The sequence below is a fragment of the Trichosurus vulpecula genome, chromosome 5, assembly GCF_011100635.1.
Source record: "Trichosurus vulpecula isolate mTriVul1 chromosome 5, mTriVul1.pri, whole genome shotgun sequence".
NCBI lineage: Eukaryota > Metazoa > Chordata > Mammalia > Diprotodontia > Phalangeridae > Trichosurus > Trichosurus vulpecula.
The window spans coordinates 217,851,684-217,872,501 of NC_050577.1; the positions used below are offsets into that span (position 1 = coordinate 217,851,684).

The following is a 20,818-nucleotide window of genomic DNA, read 5'->3' on the forward strand; positions in this document are numbered from 1 at the left end:
TTTCTGCCTTCGTCATTGCCAGTAGTAATGGGTTAGCACATTCCAGGCCACCAAAAGGTCTTAGACTGTGGTCATGGTTCAGTTCTGAAGTACCTCCTATCTGCCTAGCCCTGTGCTAGAGGCTGTGAGGATACACAAACTGTGTGACTTGTTCCCTGGCCTTTTGGAGCTCTTAGCACTACTGGGGAGATGAAGCTAGTATGTAAATAAATTTTACATCACATTAATTGTTATTGTTGTTCATCCTTCATTCTTAAAGAGAACCAACGATGTCAGTAGGGTGATGTCTTGACTTGCAAGTAGATTAGATTTAAGTGAGGCAGGACTGTGCAGAGTCATTAGCCTCACTCTCTCTTCCAGGGTCATCTGGGTCCAGCAGCAAGACATAGATCAGGATGACTGGAGATTGCCCTGGATGCAGTGGGAGACCATGGCTTTTTTAAGCTAAGGTCTTTCCCAGGTCTCATTTTGTCTGAGGCAACACCCATTCAGTGATTTAAGGCTAGGTAAGAAATGAGGCAAAAGATGGCCTACTTTGCCTACTCAAAATAAAAATCAGTCTAGGAGGGGAAGACCCCCAGGATTTCTGGCCATAACAGAAACAATGGCTATTTACACTCACTCTGAGCCATCAAAACCCAAACAATGACCAAACAAGGCTTGGACTGGGACCTATTATTGGCATTCATAGACATACAACAAGAAGACCAAGGAAGACAAGAGGCCTGTCTCTTGACTGCTCTTCCAATCCTGAGTACTGTGTTCTATGCACCATAATATAAGAAGCTCAGTACGAAACTGGAGCACATCCAAAAGATAATGGTCAGGCAGGTTAGGGAACTCAAAACTCTTCATATGAGAATGAGCACTGACTGATTCGAGAGCCAGAGGATCTAGGTTCAAATCCTGCCTCCCAGGCTTACTATATCAGTTTCCTAATCTATAAAATGTAGAGACTGAACCAGAATCATACAGGATTTATAACTATGGACTTTACCAAAAGCACTGTAAGCAGATTTGCTAAGGACAGCAAATCTCTAACTTCAATGAAATGTACTCCATTTAATTTCAACAAAGAAGGTCCCAATTTCTCAAATGAATGAAAGAATCACTCATAGGTATGAACGAGCAGTAAATCAAATGTAGTAGAATGGTCAAAGGCAGGCTTTTTTTTAAGCAGTCTGTTGGCAGGAACCAATGGAAAATCAATTAAAGATTTAGGAGAGGAAGGGGATATGTTGCTAAGGCCAGGTGGGAAGGAATGAAATCAGAGAAATGGGTTAGCCTTAGCAAAGGGCATGCACTCTTCATCTGAGATGGGAAGATAAGCGAAAAAGATAGGTGATGATGCAGAGAAGTTTTGATGGACAAAACAAGGAGGGGGAGGGAGCTCCCTCGGAGGTGAATCGGGCTAAGGAAATACTATAGGAAACTAGGTCATCATCTATGTACCTTGAATATAGCCATTCATCTGCTACAATGAATGACCTTTCCACATAGAAGGCACTTAAAAATATTATACTTAAAATGGCTCTACAAAAAAGGCTCAAAAGAAAATAATTTGACTTGTGTCCAAAAGACTGATTGAAAATAAACTATGTAGTCATTCTGAAAAAAAAGATACTATACCCACCTTTGAGAAGATACCAGAGCTAGGAGTAGTTTATGGTGTGTTGAAGAGATAGTTTATAAGAAGGAGGAATAGCCTCCTCATCTCAAGAGATGAACGCTGCTCAGAAGCAGCTTTTCTGAGGCAAACGTTGGCATCTCAGTGAAAAATTATCTCCAACTGGTACTTCCAAATTTTTAAATTATATACCATCACAGCATTATGAAAGACAGTGTGGTGTAGGGAATAGACAGCGAGACATTTGATTGTACTGTCAGACATATTCGAAGCACAAGAAGTCATTGTTTCTTCCAGAAAGGGGTGGATTGAGAGTGGATTGGATATACTCCAGGCAACTTTTAAGATTGTAGAAAAGATGCAGACCTGTAGTGGTAAAGGGAGCTTCCTTATCAGTTTAGTTCCCTCTCTCAGTGAAATCACACGCCGGAACGTTATCCCTATCGCCATATCACAGGACCACAGCTTTAGTGCTAGAAAGGACCCAAGACCACCTCACCCAGCCCTCTCATATTACAGATGAGGAAACTGAGACCCAGAGAGGTTGAGATATGCCAGAGGTTACAAAAGCAGTGAGAGGCAGAGGCAAGTGTCAAACCCAGGTCCTCTGATCCCAGATCCACCACTCCCCGCTGCCCCCATGCCTCAAAATAGAAGATCCTCAAAAAGACAACTACCCCCCAGTAGAGCACTCTGTTGGCTTGGTCAAAGCAATTAACCACTCACTGTTCAACATGTCTTTAGGTGGTTATCTTTTAACTTATAGAAAACATGGCTATTTCTTGCTTCTTCAACTGCTTTAACCAAGCCTTCAGAGTATAGCTGCTGCTAAGAACAAAATCAGCCCATGGGGGAAAATAATAAGGAGAAGAGAAGAAAATCATGGTTCCTGAAATTGTAGGAGGGCAGTGGAAGCGAATGTACCACTCAATACAGCAGTACAAATTAACGAGGTCATATATACCTGATAATAAGGGATCTGTCATTAAAAACCTAAGTTGTTTATAATTTCAATCCCTGTTCTGTCGATGAGAAATCTGGGAGGTGCTCCGATATCGTTTCACCAAAGACTGATTTCCATTTACTTCCCATTTTCCAATATTTGCCATAATGAAGGGTGCTCTCAGGACCCAATTTAAGCTTTGATTTATGTATTATCTGTACTTCAAATCAGGCAAAGAGTTTTCATGGGGAATGCTCTACAACCATTCAGGGAAATCACAGTTGCTTGGAGTTGTACTATTTCAAATTAACCAGTATCTGGATTAAATAAATTTTAGTGCATGTGAAAATCTGACAAAGTCAGTCTCAAACTTAAAAAATAAAGTAGATCAGAGGTCTATTCAGGGCAGATTCTTCCAGTCTATTCTCAATTAGTCAACATTTTATAGCAGAAAAATGTAGACAGATATGACTATAAGAAAATGAAATGATGCAGGAACAAATAGAATGGTCTGGTCAAAATGTAACCCAATATAGGAAATAATTCAGGTTGAATATCATTGTCATTATTATTCTTTATAATAGCTATTATAGAGTGTGTTAAAGTTTGCAAAGCAATTTACAAGTATTATCTCTTTTGATCCTCACAGCAACCCTGCAGTTAGATTTTATTATTATCCCCATTTTATGGATGGGAAAAATGAGGCAGACAGAGGTTAAGTGACTTTCCCAAGGTCAATCTGAACTCAGGTCTTCCTTATTCCAGGCCAGACATCTATCTGTACCATCCAACTGCCATTGTGTTCTGAAAATAACTGACAAAAAACACTGCGGGCCACTGTCAGCATTATTCAAGAGGTTACTATCTAGACAGGACACCATTCCTTCCAGAGAGGAGTGTAGCGTGGTGGGCTGAGAGCCAGCCTCTGAGGCAGAGAGAGCTAGATTCAGATCCTGCCTCTGGTTCATCCTGGCTGTGTGACTCTGAGCAAGTGATCTCACCTCTCTCAGGGCCCTGGGCAATTCTCTAATACACTAAATTGCAGAGCAGGTGGTGATCTGTACAGGTGGAGGGAGTTTCTTCACTGGGAGCTTCCTTGAAATCGTGGGGCCAGGCAAAAATAAGCAAACATCCGGCAGTATAAAGGGAACCTCCCACTCTTCTCCTCCCTAGCCAGACCCTGTCTGGAGTATTGTGCTCATTCTCAGGCATCACATTTTAGGAGGGGCACAGATAAAGTGAAGGGGGACCAAGGGAAGGTGAGGAAGATGAACGCTTCTCCAGCCGACTGATCATGGTGCCATTATTCACCCAATGACCCACGAGAGGCCATCTTGATACTCTTGCCGCCTCTTCTCTCTCCCTCACCTCTTATATCCAATCTATTATGAGGTCCTTCTGATCCAACCTACATCACACCTCTCCCATTCACTTCATTGACTTTCAAATCCAGCTTCAGACACTTACTAGCTGTGGGACCCTGGGCAAGTGACTTCGTTTCTGTTTGCCTCAGTTTCTCCATCTGTCAAGTTGGGATAATAACAGCACCTACCTCCCCGGGTTGTTGTGAGGATCAAATGAGGTAGTATTTTTAAAGCACTTAGCACAGTGCCTTGCATATAGTAGGTGATACATAAATGCTTAGTCCCTTCTTTTACCTTCCCTTTCTATTCTAAGTCCTCCTTACTGCCTGTCTGGACCCCAAGGATAGCCTCTGAAACAACCACTCAATCAACAAGTATTTATCAAGCCCCTTTTATGAGCCTGGCACTGTTCTAGGCACAGCAGACATAATGGACAAAAAGCAAAACAGACTCTGCCCTCAAAAAGCTTACATCCTGTTGGGGAAGACAACATGTATATGCACAATTATATATATATATATATATATATATATATATATATATATATACGTATATATATATATAATGCATGTGGTGTATGTAATTATATATATATATATATATATATAAATATAATTATATACAAAATAAATGCACCAGAAAATGGTGGGGGAGGGGGAGCAAAGACACCAGGAGCTGCAGGGATCAGGAGAGGATTCACGTAGAAGGTGGTGCTTGAGCCAAGCTCTTTGGGTAAGTAGAAACTCTACAGAGGCAGAGGGCTTTTAACCTTCTAACCCTAATCCATTCTCTGCCCTCAAATCCATTCTTCATAGTCTACTAAGTTAATCTTGCTGGTCCCAACTTCTCACTCTTCCATTCAAAATCTTTCCAAGGCAACCTGTTGCCTAATGGATAAAATCCAACTGAGTCCATCAGCATGCCATTCAGGGTCCTCAATCTACTAGGTACCCCTCTAGCTTTCTAGCTTTGTCTCCAACTGCTGTCCCCTTCTCACATGCATGCTCAGCCCAAACCAGGTTACTCACTATCACTCACACATATCAGTCAACAAGTATTTTCTCAGTAAACCCTCCCTATTCAATAAAGTCCAATGGCTCCCTAGTGCCTCCAAGATTAAACACAAAGTGGTCTATTTGGCATCAAAGCCCTTCATAACCAGCCCCCTCCTACCTTTCCTGTCTTCTTCCACCTTACTTTCCAGCATATACTCTTTGATCCAGCGACACTGGCCTCCTGGCTGTTCCACAAACAACATCCTGCATCTCTCAGCTCTAGGCACTTTTTCTGGCCATCTCTCATGCCTGGACATTGTCCCTCCCCCACTCCAGGTACTGACCTCCCTGGCCTCAAGTCCCAACTAAAATCCCATCTTCTTCTTCATTCTAGCTCCTTCCCTCTCTTATATAATCCCCAGTTAACCAGTATATAGCTTGTTTGTGCATATTTGCTGGCTTGTTTTCCCCTCATTAGATTGTGAGCTCCTTGACAGCAGGGACTGTCTTGCCTCTTTTTATGTACCCAGCACCTAGCATGGTGCCTGGCACACAGTAGGCCCTTAATAGATGTTTACTGACAGACTGACTAAACTCCAGTGCTCCCCATTACCTTGAAGATGAAATACAAATTCCTATTTGGCATTTGAAGCCCTTTACACCCTGACTTCAGCCCTCTCCTTCCTGGCTTATCATGTTTTCCTTCTCTCTACATATGTAAAAACTCAAGGATCTACCACATGTCAGACATAAATCAAACTGGTCCTGTCCTCCAGAAACTTATATTCCACAGGAAGAGATAACAAGTGTACCGTTTATTAGCATATGCTCAGTAAATACAAAGTGGTTTGTGGAAGGAGGAAGCCCAGAGGAGGCCTCATGTAGGAGGCCATATTTAAGGGGAGCTTTGAAGGAACCTTCAGATGGGAAGAGGCCGAGGTGAGGAAGGTATAGATGGCAGGCCTGGGAAGCAGTCCGGTCAAAGGCTCAAAGTGAGAGCTGGAATGGCATGTGTGAGAAACAGCACAAAGCCCATTTGGGTCAGCCTGGACTCCATGAAAAAAGCCATGTGTAATAGGCCAAGGAAGGTAGGTGGAAGCCAGGTTGTAAAGGGCTTAAAACTTCAAACAGATGATTCTGTGTTTAATCCCAGCAGGAGTAATAGGGAGCCACTAGAATTTACAGAACAGGGGAGTAACATGGTCACACCTGTGCTTTAGGAAAATCACTTTGGCTGCTGGAAGATGAGATTGGAGAGAGGAGAGAGACCACTTAAGAGAGAGCCTAACCTAGGGTAGCAGCCTTGTGAGTCAAGAGAAGGGGATGAATGTAGAGGACATCATGGGGGTAGATTTGACAAGACTTGGCAAGTGATGAAATAAGCACATCCTATGATTTCCACCTCTGTGACCTATGATTTCACTGATACAGCATGGAGCTCCCAGAAGAAGAAACTCCACCCATCAATGCAGGTCAGCACCTCCTGTGAAACTTACAGTCTTAGAGAGTTATCCAGGTTATTAAGCAGTTAAGTGATTTAGCCAGAGTCATACAGCTAGTATCATTTGTATGTGTGTGTACATGTACATAATTTGTGAATATATATACACATGTATACCAAGAAGAGGGGATGTGGAGAGGGAGGGAGGGAGGAAGGAAGGGAGGAAGAGATAGAGAGAGAGAGAGAGAGAGAGAGAGAGAGAGAGAGAGAGAGAGAGAGAGAGAGAGACATTGCTATATCATCCCTCCATCTGTACGAGCAGGCACTAGGTGATTTATCTTTTTATCTCCTCCAGTACCAAGTGATAGAAGTTTTTAAAAATGTTTTATGGCTGAAATGAATTTAATATGGTTGGTTAAAGGCCCTGGAGATGAGGTAGCCCTTATGTAGTAAGCCCTTAATAAAGGCCTTATCATTCATCCATCCAAGATAAATAATTTATATTTTACAATGTGCTCTCCGCAGAAGCCTCCTCATTTTATAGAGATGAGGAAAGCAGCTTGCCCCATATCACCAAGCTGCAAGTCAAACCCAGGTCTCCTGATTCTAGTCCAATGCTACTCCTTCTCTATCTCATTCTCTCTCTAAACATGTATTGCTTCTCAGCTCCAGAAGGGAAAGTCAGAGCCAATGAGAAGTTAGAAGGAAGCAGATTTCAATTCTATTTGAGGACAAACTTATTAACACTTAGAGTCATCAGAAAATGTTGATTTTTCTCATCCTGGAAGTCTTTGGGCAGAGGGTAGACAGATAAGCACTGGCTAAGGCTGTGGTGCTAAGGAGCCAGACCATCGGACAAAGAGCAAGACAAGATGACCTTGAGGGAGGGCTCATCCCATTCTAGGAGTCTGTATTTTGAGATCCTTCCATAAAAGGCCAAAACGTGTCTGTGTTATCTTCTATTAGAATGTAAACTCCTTGAGGAGCTTGCATTGTCTTGGCTTTGGTATTAATATCCTCAGGACTGAGCATAGTACTTGGCACACACTAAGTACATTTTCATTGATTCATTTGGTAATATCACAGCCAATAGAAACTGATGTCTTCCCTTCTCAATAAGACCCAAGAAGTTCATATTACTAATAATCTACTGTAACTCATAAAATGTTACTCATTTATTTAAATGTGTTATTTCCTAGTTCACTGACATGTTGTCACAAGATTTATTCAGAGTTTAAAATACTATTATGAATGAATCATTAATAACTTAGGTTTTAGTTCTAATGGTGTCTTGGTACAAATCAATTAAATTGTCATACAAATCAGAGAAGGGAAAGGAAAAAAAAACATTAAAACTTAGTTCCTCATGTGCTAAAGAGTTAGGGGGAAGGAGTTAGTTAACAGATGACTTTCTTGTTAAACTAGTTCTAGACTTCAATTTGGCCCAGAACTGATCCAGCATTATGAAACTACACGTTAGTGACTGATACCTTTGAGCTGGTTAAGGAGCGTGGCAGCTATCCGGTGCTGAGCCAGAATGATTTCCAGCTGCAAATCCATGATCAAACTATTGGTGGTAAATGTCTTGCCAGAAGTTCTATCTTCTGTTGGAGGGATGACCTTTTTGTCCATTTAAGTCACATGAAAATTAAGGGGAAACAGGGTTATCCAAATATCAAAATGAGCATAAAAAAGACCACAAACAAAAACCCTTAAGAATCAGCTCTAAAATAAAGGACAAAATCATTCACCCTAATAAATGCCTTTTCCTCCCAGGGTCAGTGCCTGAAGAAATTGTGAAATGAAAAGCTTGCCTTTGGGGGACTCCCCTTTCAGTGGCTTTTTCTGGTGGTCCTGCTCCCCTTGCACATACACAATGTGTCATGCCTGTCTTGTTTTCCATTCCCACTGTGCCTTCTTTTCAGCTATGGTCATGAATCTCCCTAAATCGTACAGAGTAACAGAGAAGTAGAAAGGCACAAGCAAAGAGCATCTGACCAGTAATGAGAGAAGAAAAAGGAAAAGAAGATGCAAGAAACATCTGGAATTTGATTTCTTCCCATAAGACCCCTGAGACAACAGCTAAATAGAGGAACTATCTGCAATGGACCATGGATAGGAACCTGTGAACTGAAGGTCCAATAAGCAGTAAGGTTAAGCAAAGCAAGATGGTGGAAAACTTGTTATTAAAAATTAAATCTTTTGATTAGGAAACCCCAGCTCAAGAGCCCCTGTGAATGCCCAGTGAAGGGAAAAAGTAATATAAATCTTTGGTTCATCACGAAGCTAACAACAGAGAATCGGAGATCTCAGCTCTGGCAAGTGTAGAAAGAAAGGACATATTCCAGTGACCTACAAAAAACGAGCTGTGCAACCTTTTCCTCCAAAGCCAGCTGACTATTGCATGTTGTCAAAACAAAATCAGGATTTGCTCCCTACTGGAGGAGTGAAAGAAATGAAGAAATGCCTCTCTGGCAGATTAGAGAAGGGGATGTTTTCCTTGAGAGAATGAAAGAAATGCCTCCAGAGGAAAGCAAAAGGATCCACGGAGGCAGAGGGAAATCTGAACCTGTGTAATGAGATTGGAGGATGGAATAGTGTGAGCCAGAAAAGGAAAGAAAGGAGGCCCATTTGGCAGGCAGCAGGTTCAAGACTCTTCCCGAAGGGAATATAACTGGACTCTGAGGAGGAAATGGCTTTTTCTCCTAGCCAAGTGAGTGTTATAGTAGAGAGAATCAAAGACCCGGAGTCAGAAAGACCCTCATTAAAATCTTACCTGAGATACTTAGTAATTGTGTGACACTAGGTGAGTCATTTATCCCCATTTTACAGATGAGGAACCTGAGATTGAAAGAGGGTGATAATAAATAGTATCTACCTCACAGGGCTACTGCAAAGATCAGATGAGATAACACAAAGTGATGAAGTGCTTTGTAACCCTTCAGATACTGTATAAATGCTAGCAACTATCATTTTTGTTATTATGGGCAACCCAAAGGCCCAGAAAAAAAAACCTGCTACTGGCCAAAGGAAGAAAAGAGGCTCTCTGGCTGGCTGGCGAGTCTCTGCAGAAAGGGACCAAAGCAACCAAGATCAACTTGATATCAGCAGCATCACAGGACGTCACAGTCAGGAGACCTTGAAGAAATGCTGTGATCCCGAGGTGCTTTGTCCAGGAACTCCCCACGGCTGATCAAACAGGATGAAAACTTCTCACTCCTGAAGACTCCTAGTGGGATAAGTTACACCACAAGAGAGCATCCCAAAAGCATCTCTTAACTAGCAAAGCAGATGATAGTTTTTTGACTTGCCTCATAATAATTTCATCCTTCGAAAGGTGAAGGCACCAACAAGGGAAAACTCTACTCTGGATTTGATCTTCCCCAACAAGGAGAAACTGTGCTAGGAGACAAATAAAAAAAACCTTGGGGTTGGAGAGGGAAGAAGGGAAAGTGCTCATATTGGAATTTGTTATACAGAAAGAGGAAAGTTTGGAGTTGTCTCACATACATTCGAGATGCATATGAGGAGAGATGATTTCAAAGAGTTCAGAGAAAGAATAGCTAAGATCCCACGGACTAAAATTCTATATGAGAAATCAACCCAAGAAGGATGAGAAGCTCTCAAGCAGAGGAGAAAAGGAGAAAGAGAGCAAGAAGAAGAGGGAGAGGGGAAAGGAGAGGTGGGGAGAGGGATGGAGAAGATGAGGGGACAGTGAGGTAGAAGGAGAAGGAAAGACAAGCTGTACTTACCTCATGCTCTCTTCAAAGCATACCAGAGTGGTAGGTGGCTGCCTACTCCGTCTATTTCAAAGGTCAACCCTCTTCCTAGTAATAATCAAGTTCTTTCTAAATGAAGACTTGTACAGTCTTACCTTGTTATGACAATGATCGTATACTGATGTTCCATCGGGCAGCGTAGTTCTAGTACGAGACATCCCTATCACTGTAACTGCCTTATCAAGAATCTCATAAGCCAAAAGTAATTGCTCTTCACGTGTTTTCTACAAATGAATTGAAAGACAAAAATATTTTGATGAAAATAAAATCTGAGTCAGTCAGATGCATAATTTTGGAAAGTTCCTTAAAATAAATGGGATACAAGCTTTAAATATAATTTTAATCCCCACCCAAAGATAACATTGAGAAAAGTTTTATACATAAGAATTATTGACAAATTGCCTGTATTTCTTTAAGATCGATTTATCTTTGATTAAGTACAAATTGCCCACAAAGCTGAAAATCATTCTCAATAACAAGATGTAGCATGTTTTTTACTAAAAGAAATGAAGTTTTTCTTTAAATTTTTTTCTTTATGCTATTTTGACTTATTAAGTGACAGCAAAGGTAGGTTTTAAATTAGTTTAAGTGATGGAGCTGAAATGATGACATTTTCCTTTACTTAATTCTTATTGAATGAATTTTTGACAAACCATTTTAACATGCTTCCTATGTGCCAAGAGCTCTCCTAACCTCTGGGGATATAAATACAAAAGCCACATAGTATCTGCCCTCAAGAAGGTTCTAAAAGGCAAGGAGATAACACAGATACAGGAGTGGTGACTAAGGAGGTATTCTTTTAGCTTGGAAATTATAGTGATGGTGAGTAGTGCAAAAAAGAACTATGTCCTGGGACATCCCAGCCAGTAGCAATGGCATTATTGATTGGTTATAGTTCCAGAAGCGGAAAGAAGGTGGAGGGACAGAGACAGAAGAAGGATGGCTGGAGACAAGACCTAGATGTGTTGGGCCTACAACCACCCCAACCAGAATCAAAGGGCCCCAAGGCAGGAACTATGGCAAATTCAAAAACATTTTTAAGATATGCCATTTTTATGCCAAAGTGTTAGTCTGTTTGAAAATAACATGTCAGGAAATATACAGATTATACAAACCCACATCATTGAGTAAACATATTTAGGTGCAGTGGGGTAAAGAAGGTTTGATTCCCACCCTCACCCCCACACCAGATTATGGAATCACAGAAAATAAGAGGCAGAAAGTGGAGATTAGCAGGTCGAGACGTGTTAAAGGAACTATAAAGGTAAGTCTATGTTCTATTATCCCTTTGTCAATCAACAAGTACTCACTATGTGCCAGGGGAAACAAAAAGTAAAAGACAGTCCCTACCCTCAAGGAGCTTATTTATAAATATGTGTGTTGTGTATGTATACATCTGTATAAACATATAGGTGCGTACATGATAGGACAGAGTAGAAAGAAGGTAAGCTTAGAGGAGAAGGCACTGAAGTTTCCCTGAAAGAATTAGATTTGCACACAGGTTAGCCAAAGATTGACTGGGATCTTTAAAAAGGCAACATCCCTGATGGAGGCATCCCTGTTGGATATGACCTCTGAACCAGACTAACTCACAGAGGGCAGGAGGGAAAAGGGGAGATTTCACTCTCTTCCTGCTCATCAGCTATGGCGTCTTTCAGAGGAGCTACTCACCCAGCAGGAGACATCACCTTCAATGAGGAACAGTTACAGAAACACAGAGACAGTTACAGCAGAAAGTGGCTCCAAGGAATGGAACCACTGGAAGTAGAGAAGAGAGCCATGACAGAAGAAAGTCAGCCAATGCAGTTAGGACTTGAGCTAGAGAGAGCCCACCTGTGCATATCATGCCTCTATATGTGTGTGTGGGTGTGTTTGTGCGTGTGTGTGGGTGTGGGTGTATGTAAGGGGAATGGGGGGAGAAGCAACAGGAGGAGGACACCACAATGAGATAAAGAAAAGGGGGGCCCTGAAATCCCAAAGACGTGAATTGCCTCGACTACATGTATCCCTGATTGACGAGTTACTAGGATATTCTAAGTTTGTGCCCACTCTTCCCACTGATTCTGTGTGTGCAGGAGAATGTACCTGGCTTTGTGAAAAGAACACTTTGTAGATGTTGTCCTTATAATGTCATCTTAGTAAATGCTTTTTCTATAAGTGAATGACTGTGTCTACTGACTGACCATTAAAAGAAAGTGCACCAGTGGGAGCTCACCAATGAACATCAAAATCTTACAAGTTCAGACCCATAAAGTACCATTTCAATTCGAAACAGGAGCTGACCTCTGGGGGCGGGGGGAGCAGGGAGCATCCAGAGGGGGGAACTACATTGGAAAACTCCAATTATTAAAAAGTTAATTATTCATTTCATGAGAACATATTTTACTCTATAGAAAGGCAGAGAATAAATAGGACTACTTGGAACTCCCAGTTCCCCTAGAACAGAAGAGTCAGACTCAGAGTCAGAGGGCCAAGTACAACCAGAACCAAATTAAAATGTGATTTGGAAATGTCTAAAAAAATAATTAAAAATAGAATATAAAAAATAGAATAGAGATGTGGGTTGCAGGAATTGACACCACTGCCCTACACATTTTAACAAGGACAATTTACATACATTTTAGGGTAATATTTACTGTATAAAAGAAAGCACAACAGTACATTAAGTAATTATTGCTAAACAAGTGTGTGCATTTACCAAAGACGGGCTGCCATATATAAAAAGGGAGAAAAATGAAAACTTACATATTTACTGATGATTATTCATGGATGATAAGTTTTCTATACCAATGAATAAGAAAACAAAACTGACCCATTTTTAATAATGTTCAATTAATAAATGACATTTTGACTGATTTCCAGCAATCCCAGAATCCTATATCTATTTTAAATCAACTAATCCCTATGCTAAGTCACAGTTTTTGAATTCGATGAAGGAAAAGCTAGAGTAGAACCTAACCTTATCTTTTCCTAAATCTCTCCAATCATTTGAACCCTGAGGAGCTTCGATGGCTAGTGCAATACAATTCCTTAAAAAGATATATTAGGCAAACCATTTTAGTCTTGACATTTTGAAGTTTTCACATGATGAGAATCAAATATAAAGATCAGTACTTTTTAATATGTATTCTCAAATGATCAGAATCATATATAAAAGACTAGCTAAAGGAACCATGGAATTTTGGCCAGGAGAAAAGAAGACTTATTGGGGACAGATAGATAGCAAATATCTGAAGGGTTTTATGTGGAAGAGGGGTTAGGTTTAATAAATTTGTCTCCAGAGGGGAAACCTAAGATAAATGGGTTACATTACAGAGAGGCATGTTTTGGTTCAGCATAAGGAGCTCCTAGCAAATGTAACTAACTGAGAGTGGAATATACTTCCCTGAGAAGAATTAATGTGCATCTTTTGCTTAACTAAAAAGTTGTTATTATTCAGTAAGTTTCAGTCACGTCTGACTCTTGGTGATCCTATTTGGGATTTTCTTGGCAAAGATAGTTGAGCAGTTTGCCATTTCCTTCTCTAGCTCATTTGACAGATGAGGAAACTGAGGCAAACAGGGTGAAGTGACTTGCCAAGGGGTCACACAGCTAGTAAGTGTCTGAGGCCAGATTTAAATTCAGGAAGATGAGTCTTCTTGACCTTAGGCTTGGCACTATTCACTGTGCCACCTTACTGAAAAGTAAGTTCCCCCAATAAAATAATAAGATCCTTCTAACATATTCATCCTTAAGGTTTAACATGATACCCAATGAACTGCTGAGTACAAAGAAGGGGCCCAAGGAACATTTGCTTAATAGAGATATACAAGACTACGGTCATGCCTATAGAAGGAACTGCTCTCAATTCAATTTGGACCAAGAAGAAAGTGGTTGATTAGATAATGTCTTAACGACTGAATTAAATCTGCTGATTACTTCTTAATCAGCCATTATAATAGCTTAAAAAATGTCACTGGCTTCCTCTAAACCTAGCCTATAAACGAAGGACGATTTTCATTAATAGCATGTCGTTGGCTGTACACAGTAAATTCAATTCAGAAAGTATTTAGTTATGGTCCAAAAACATTAATTGTAACACTATCTATAAAAAGGCAATGTTTGGAAAATCATAAGAAATACAGAATCATAGCACACATGTATAAGCTCTAACTCACAACACAAAATCATTTGGAGATTTCATTTGGTTTCTTTTAAAGACGTGAAAAAAGCAATGTGGCATGGTGGAGATAAGGTCGGCCTCAAAGTCGACAAGACTTGGTTCAAGTCCTGTCTCTGACACTCACTGGTTTGTGTCCCCTTGGGCAAGTCACTGGGCCTCTCCATGCTCTAGGCAGGTGGAGAATCTGCACTGGTGGAAAGATTCTCCCCACCAAGAGTTCTCTATGAGGGCGAAATGACAGATAGCTAAGGGCCAAGGTAAAGACAGCTTTCTAAATGATAGATTACATTTTTTTAAAGAATCCAAGAACCCAATCAATTCTGACATTGTAAATTTTCAAAACCATTTTTTAAAAAAGTTTTCCATAATTAACTTTTAACTAAAAAGTTTAGCATTGTACAATAATATAGAACCCTCGGATTTTTTGCATGTATTCTCAAGTGTTATGTATAGACAATAAGCAGAAATCATACCTTCAATATTGGAAAAACATCAGAACCACCTTTGTGGAAGAAGGTATGGTCAAAATTAATTTTGCCTCCAGAACCTTTAGAGGAAAAAAATGGAAAATGGAAAATCAGTGCCAAAGTAGCGTCATACCAACTGAATGTGATTGACCCAAACTCTATCCAGCTTGACCCGACGTTATTCTCTCCATAGTCTGTGCTCTCTCATTACTCCATCATCCCAGAATATTACACATTTTCTTGCTCCTCACATTTTGTCATCTCGTTTCCTCTTCCTGAAATGCCGGCCCTGCCCCCCAAACTCCTTCCCACAACCCTATTTGGATGGTCAATATCTTGTCCAACTCAACTCTCATGCTTTCAGTGATGCTTTTCCTGATCTCCTCCTTTCAACTCTGAGAAGACCTCCTCCACCAGCTATGTGGCACAGGGGATAGAGTGCTGGGCCTGGAGTTAAGAAGACCCTAGTTCAGATCCAACCTCAGACAATACTTGCTAGCTGTGTGACCCTGGATAAGTCACTGAACCTCTGCTTGCTTCAGTTCCCTCATCTGTAAAATGAGGATAATAAAAACACCTACCCCAGAGGGTTGTTTCGGGGATCAAATGAGATATTCATAAAGTGATTAGCACAGTACCTGGCACATAGTAGGTGCTTAATAAATATTTATTCCCTTTTTCCTCTTCCTCCTCCTATTTACTGGCAGGACCCTTTGCATCTTTCCTGAACCCTTTCATATTACTTTATATTGCAGTTATTTGTGAACTTAACATTCCTCTCCTAGAATGGAGGCTCCTTGAGGGCAGGAACTATGGCAGATTCACTTCTGCAGCCTTTTCAACACCTTAGCACAGTGCTCTGCATGCAGCAATCACTCAATAAACCTTTGCTGAACTAAAGTGATTTTCTCCATAGCATTCAGTTAACAATAACAATGTGTCCTCCAAACAAATTATGTTCTACATGTAAACCAACAGCAAGAATTTTGCAACATAATAGTTTCTGATCCATCAATAAAATGCAAGCAATCTCCCTGCATGTTACAGGAGAAAGAGCATTGGCTCTTTCTTTTTATCAGAGGGCCTGGATTCCAATCCTGCTTCTGAAGCTTGCTACCTGTGTGACCCTGGGCAAGTCACCCCCGAGCCTGAGTTGCCTCATCAATGAAATAATGGATTGGACTCGTTGGACTCTGAAGTCCCTTCTAGTTCTCAGTCTATGATCTCATGATTACTTGAGTGATAAATAATCTAATCTGTATCCTTGGGTTTAGACTTATGGTTACATCTCTACAAAATAGCAAACCCAACCAATGCAAGATCATAGCGTGAAGTTTATTTTAATTATGATCTTTTTCCATTTTCAGTACCCAGCAAAACCCAGGTATCGCCAGCACTCAACAATTGCTACCAACATGAAGCACTCCTTTCCGCTCTAGGTGGTGGCTTGATGTAGTGGAAAGGGCAATGCATTTAGAATCAGGGTTCTGCTGGTTCTAGGACTTACTCCCGATGTCACCCTGGCACGTCTCTACTTTTCTGAACCTCAGTTTTCCAAATCCGTAAAATGGGAGGGCTGGACTAGGTGATTTCTGAAGTCTCAACAGCCCCTTCTTGACTTTGCATCAGCAAGTAAATAGCAAACTCTTTCAACAACTGGGTGCATTCCTACTCATATTTGTCAAGCAGACAGAAATGACGTGAGAAAAACAATATGTTTGTTTTCACACAACTGATTGGACAGATTCACTGTTCTAAAACTTTTTGGAGAGGAGAGGTCATTCGTAAGAATTGAAAGAGGCCAAAAGCTTATAGAGTCCTGAGATGTATACCTGCTTTCTTAAAGAATAAAACTGGATGATATAGGATATGGAGAATAGCAAATATTTTCCCCAAAAGATCAACTATATCTGAACTCGAAATGCTTATTTAGTGATGTAAGACTCGTTGCTGAATCACCTTTCTACACATATCAGACCTTCTACTAGTTACCTCAGATTAGAAGAAGAGCCTCAAAAACTTCAATAGCCAAAGAGCGATCAGAAGAAGGCAAATGGGTTCTAAACAAGAGGAAACCTGGAAAAGTAGATGGGAAGGACCAAGCACACCAGGATGGAATCTACCCTGGAAACAATATGATCTCAAGGATTCATTTTAAAGACCCCTTGAAGCTTGACTAAAAGGAAAAAGGGGGAAAGATCTCAAAGTGCTAGTCTGTAGATTACATTTTTAAATGCATTTGACTCAGTAGAGCAAAATATTCATAAAAATTCACTTCTGACAAGGGGTCTTTCATACATATTTAAAGATCATGCAAGACAGATAGAACCATAGGGACAAATTTGTTGAATGTCTCTCCTGATTTTCATTTACATGCAAGTCATAAAATAGGGAAAGAAATGCATGCCAGAGATGTTCACCACCATTGTGAAGGATATCCAGAGGCTAAGAGGAAAATGGGTTCTTATAGATGGTGAAGTCCTACAGATGTTTCCATCTGAGATGACATTGTTCTAATTGCAGAATTACTACTGCTCCTCCTGAATGAGAGTCTAGCAATCCATCCAGGAAAAAACAAATGAAGAATGCACATTGCCCAGAAGGCTTCTCCCCATCCTTCAGGACATCTTAGTCTCAAGCAAGGCAAGGATGGGGTGGGGGAAGGCAGGGAAAAGGAGGAAAGAAAAGAAAGAAGGGGAGGAGGAGAAAGGTGGTGGCCAGGAACGAAGCTAGTTAGCACCACTTGTAGATTATAAAAATCTGAAAAAGCTAAAGGACTCAAAAGCATAAGAAGATCCAGACCTGGGTAAAGATTTTCATGGGGCACGCTACAAAGTAGAAAATACATAATTTTAAGCATGAATTAACTCTCTATTTCTTAAATCTAAGTACTTCATGCTCTCATACATTGTGTAGAAATTGCTTAGGAAATGTTCTTTGGACAACTAGTAATTGCTACAGATAGAGACTATTACAAATTCCAACAAAGTATCCATATTGCAGAAATATTTTTGAAATTCCTCCACCATAGCTATGAATGGATCTAACCATTCCAGAAATCAATTTGGAATTATGTGAAGAAAATGACCAAAGTTTCCATATCTTTTGACCCAGAAACTGCACTTGCTAATACCTCAAGTCAGTGATAAAAATAAAAGCTCCATTTATGCCAAAATATCTATAGCAGCACTTTTTGTGATAACAAAAAACTGAAAACAAAGCAGATTCCCACAGACGAGGGGAAACACATCACAGCATATGAATGTGTTGGAATGTTATTGTCCCATAAGAAACAATGGATATGATGACTACAGAGAAGCATAAGAAGATTTATATGAACCGATGCAAAGTGAAGTAAATAGATCTAATGAAATGTTCACAATAACCAAAACAATGTAAATGGAAAAATTAATAATAAAACAACTGGAACTGAAAACTATGAAGTGAAAATGACCGAACTTTATCTCAAAGAAGAGATATAAAATGGCACCTCACCCTTTTTCACAGAGATTGGAGACATTGGCAGTGGAATGCTGCAGAAGATATCAAACTTTTTCAAAGTGTTGATTAGCTTCGCTAAATTGATATTTTCCTCTTTTCTATTCTCTGTTACAAAAGATGATTCTCTGGTGTTACATACAGATACATAATGGGAAATTTAAGTGATGCAAAAACAACAGATATCAATAAAATGTGTTTTTTAAAGAATTTCCTCCATGTGATATTGACTCTTTACCCATCAATTTTGCCCTGAGTGATATTTTGAAAAATACAAAGAGGAGACCATCCAAACATTTTCATCTACATGAAATACTCCAGACAGCCATCAGACTTTTACTGTTTGTTAGATCAAAAACTAGTTTGTGGTCACAGCCACATAATATAACATAATAAAACAATATATTATTATATAGCATATGATATTAGGTTATAATATTATTATATGTTACAATACTGATCAACATTACATTCATCACGGGATCTTTATCTGGGGTCCATGAATAGATTTCAGGATGTCCATGAACTTGGATGGGGAAAAATTACATTTTTATTTTCACTAACCTTTTTTGGCTTTCTTTGTAATCCTCTGCATTTAATCTTATAGCATGCCTTAAAAAACATGATTCTGAGAAGGGCAGACTCTGCCAAAGAGGTCTACAAAAGAGGTTAAGATCCCCTGTTCTAGTGACCTTAAAAGGGTATGTTTTAAAGCAAAGGAATGTCTTCAACAATATCTTGAGTGGTTAACTGACAAACACCAGACAGATGATTGTCTCTTTTGAGAAAAAAACAGAGGAAGAGAGATATCAATCTGAGCAAACCATCAAGTGATTTTTTTTAATTTCCTCCAGTATTTGAAAAAGTTTAGTGACACGCTGGACCCAAAGAAAAATTATTTTCTATCAACCTTACATGATGTCAAAATACAAACCAGAAAGAATAAAATAAGAAAACAGTAGCTTGAATGAATGTCTCAGCTTCATAGGATGAGGTGTTTCCACTTAACTTTCTTTTAAAAGACGTGTAACATTGGCCCACTGTTTTGAAACAAAAACAGCTTTTGGATGTTAAATCTTTTGAAACTTAAGGTCCAGCATTGGTCAAATTAAAAACCTTTTGTTTCTACAAAAAAATTCTTTCCCCAAAGCCAGGAAGGAGGAAAGAGAAATCAAGTTTAGGGTATTAAACATTATTTCAGGAATGCTGACCATTGATCTTTTTCTTATACAAAGTTATGCTGTTTTAAATAGAGCTGGTCTTGGTTGTTTTCTTCTCCTATTTTTTTCAAAATTTTCTCAGTGTCTTTCTCATACTTTGTCTAGTCACCCATAAAGAAATAATGGAAACAATATACAACGCTTAAGATATCCTGAGTTAATATGGCATGGGGTTTCTCGCTTCTGAACTACTTTAAAATTAATCTGAATTAATTCAGTTTGTCTCTATAGTCAACTCTTAATTAACCATTTTTACTGAAAAATGGGAATGTCTTGAAAAACAAAATACATAAAAACAAAGCCTTTTACTAGAGCTGAAAGAAAAAGTAACCTCTCACCTGTTTGCTTCACCATGGCCTCTTACTGGAGGCAATAAGCCAAAAGGCAGAAAGAAAAACCAGAAGGCATGCCTAATAAACTCATCAATTTTCCAAGCAATACTTATTTGGAATCAAGGTTATCTAAGTTATTACTTTTTCCAATGCAATAGGCCAACAAATGTTTACTATTTAATAAGGATGCATGTTACCTAGATTATGACAAATAGCCAAATAGGCAACACATTGAGTCAGTTCATTTCAAATAAACAAGGAGCTGGTCTAGAATGGAATAAGAGATGGCAAATTTCATTTAGAAATTACACATCATTGTCAATGATCAAAGCTGCTCTTTCATACTCTAAAAACACTCTCTCTCTCTCTCTCTCTCTCTTTCTCTCTCTCTCTGTCTCTCTCCTCCTCCTTTTCTCTCTCTTTCTCTCCTATATATCATATATACATATATGTATATGTATACATGTATGTATATATAGAGATCTAGATATGTGCATTTATATATATTTACACATGTATATGTGCATATTTGTAAAGATTATATACAACGTAAAATCTATATATTTAAGGACGAATACTCTAATGATGCTATGTGTCTGAGAATCATAAATGTCCATAATTTCACCAAAACATCAAATTTTGAAAAATGGCCCAAAGAGCAATGGAGAAATGAATAATGGGTATAATTGGGTTGCAGAATATTACCAATGGCAACCACTGGGCAAATCAAATGTAATGAAATATATCAAGAAAATGTATCATTAGAAGAAAGACTAAAGGTCACACTGATAGTTATGACATGTTAAAGGACCTCCAACATGTTGGATAGATCCTTTATGGGAGGCCCCAGCCAAAATTCACACAGGATGAGGTTAAAATACCTGGGAATTCTATGCCAGTAGAATTATTAACATCAATGAACTCACAGATCCTTCGAAATATAAGATTTTTAAATGATTCTTTGTTTCTGACAAGTGATTATCAGTCTAA

The 20,818-nt window shown here is 39.4% G+C and overlaps 1 protein-coding gene across 1 annotated transcript in view; it reads right to left on the reverse strand.

Moving 5' to 3' along the window:
• CFAP54 (cilia and flagella associated protein 54) overlaps positions 1-20,818 on the reverse strand; it is a 303,572-nt gene that overhangs the window by 232,204 nt on the left and 50,550 nt on the right. Inside the window, exons 17-19 of the mRNA XM_036760711.1 lie at positions 14,785-14,858; positions 10,245-10,373; positions 7,861-7,990 (exon numbers count right to left, since the gene is read on the reverse strand). Of these exons, the coding sequence (XP_036616606.1) occupies positions 7,861-7,990; positions 10,245-10,373; positions 14,785-14,858 (333 nt within the window). The remainder of the gene's footprint in view (positions 1-7,860; positions 7,991-10,244; positions 10,374-14,784; positions 14,859-20,818) is intronic.